Source organism: Meleagris gallopavo, unplaced genomic scaffold (assembly GCF_000146605.3).
Source record: "Meleagris gallopavo isolate NT-WF06-2002-E0010 breed Aviagen turkey brand Nicholas breeding stock unplaced genomic scaffold, Turkey_5.1 ChrUn_random_7180001953110, whole genome shotgun sequence".
Taxonomy (NCBI): domain Eukaryota; kingdom Metazoa; phylum Chordata; class Aves; order Galliformes; family Phasianidae; genus Meleagris; species Meleagris gallopavo.
In genome coordinates, this window is record NW_011214150.1 from 16,426 (window position 1) to 18,076 (window position 1,651).

The following is a 1,651-nucleotide window of genomic DNA, read 5'->3' on the forward strand; positions in this document are numbered from 1 at the left end:
GATGGATGGATGGATGGATGGATGGATGGATGGATGGATGGATGGATGGATGAGGATGGATGAGGATGGATGGATGAGGATGGATGGATGGACAGATAAATGGATGGATGGATGGACAGATGAATGGATGGATGGATGGATGGATGGATGGAGTCCAAGTGACGGGTGATGAGGATCATGGACGACCACCCAGCCCCTCACAGCTGACCCCCAACCCCCCATCCCACCCCCCAAAGGTCGACAGCTCCGCGGTGCCGCTGCCCTTCTGCCTGCCACGCCGGGCTGCCTGCCTGGCCCACAAAGGTGCCACCATCCTCCTCGTCACCGACTTCGGCCTCAGCGTCACCGTGGGTCCCGGGGACATGTTGGCCATCACCGTGCCTTCTTCCTATCACAACTCCACCTGTGGTCTATGTGGCAACTTCGACGGTCGTCTCCACAACGACCACCACCTCCACCGGAACGACGTGGCCACGTGTCACCGTCTCTGTCCAGGTCCCAAATGCTCCCCGTGTCGGCAGCCTCCCAAAAACGAATACATCCACAGCAAGCTCTGCAACATCCTGAGGGACCCCCGGGGTCCTTTTGGGGTCTGTCATGAGGTCGTCCGTCCCGGGATCTTCTTTGACATCTGTCTGTGGGAGCTCTGCGAGTCCCCTGGGGACAGGGATGCCCTTGGAGAGGTCCTGGCAGCTTACGATGCTGCTTGTCGCCAGGCTAAGATCCGTGTGGGACCGTGGCGCATCCCCAGGACCTGCCGTGAGTTGGGGACCTTGGGGACGTGGGGAGGGGGAGGTGGTCCCTGGGGGCTCCTCCATGGGAGGTTGTAGGTGGGAGAACATCAGAATCCAGCCATGGCGGGGCCACCAGAACTCAACTATGGTGAGATCACCAGAATCCAACCACGATGAGGCCACCAGAACTCATCCATGGTGGGGCCACCAGAATCCATCCATGGTGAGATCACCAGAACCCAACCATGGTGGGGCCACTAGAACCCATCCATGGTGAGGCCACCAGAATCCATCCATGATGAGGCCACCAGAACCCAACCATGATGAGGCCACCAGAACCCAACCATGATGAGGCCACCAGAACTCATCCGTGGTGGGGCCACCAGAATCCATCCATGGTGAGGCCACCAGAACCCAACCATGGTGGGCCTGTAGAAACCCAACCATAGTGGGGCCACCAGAACCCAACCATGGTGGGGCCACCAGAACCCAACCATGGTGAGATCACCAGAATCCTTCCATGGTGGGGCCACCAGAATCCAACCATGGTGGCACCACCAGAACCCATCCATGATGAGGCCACCAGAACCCAACCACGGTTGGCCACCAGAACCCAACCATGCTGGGGCCACCAGAATCCAACCACGGTGGGACAACCAGCACCCAACCACGGCCCTTCCATGCCCATGTCCCCATCCCTGATGTTCCCCACCCCCATAATTTTGTCCATGCCCCCCACGGTGGGACGTCCCCACGTCCTCACCAAAGCTTCTCATCACCCACAGCTTCGTGGTGCGCGCCGGGCACCGGCTGCAGACCCGGGGTCAGCTGCGTCCCCCACCCAACGTTAATGAGGAGGGACCTGTCTCCAGGTGAGGAGGGATTTGGGGTGGGGGGATGTGGTTGGAGGACCACCA

The 1,651-nt window shown here is 60.0% G+C and overlaps 1 protein-coding gene across 1 annotated transcript; it reads left to right on the top strand.

Moving 5' to 3' along the window:
* Nucleotides 1-88: 88 nt before the first annotated feature.
* On the top strand, nt 89-1,638 carry LOC104917004 (IgGFc-binding protein-like; the record flags this gene model as incomplete). Its single annotated transcript, XM_019611662.1, has 2 exons — nt 89-759; nt 1,520-1,638. Coding segments are annotated over exons 1-2 (771 nt in total), but the record flags the coding sequence as incomplete, so codon positions are not given.
* Between the last annotated feature and the right edge of the window lie 13 nt (nt 1,639-1,651).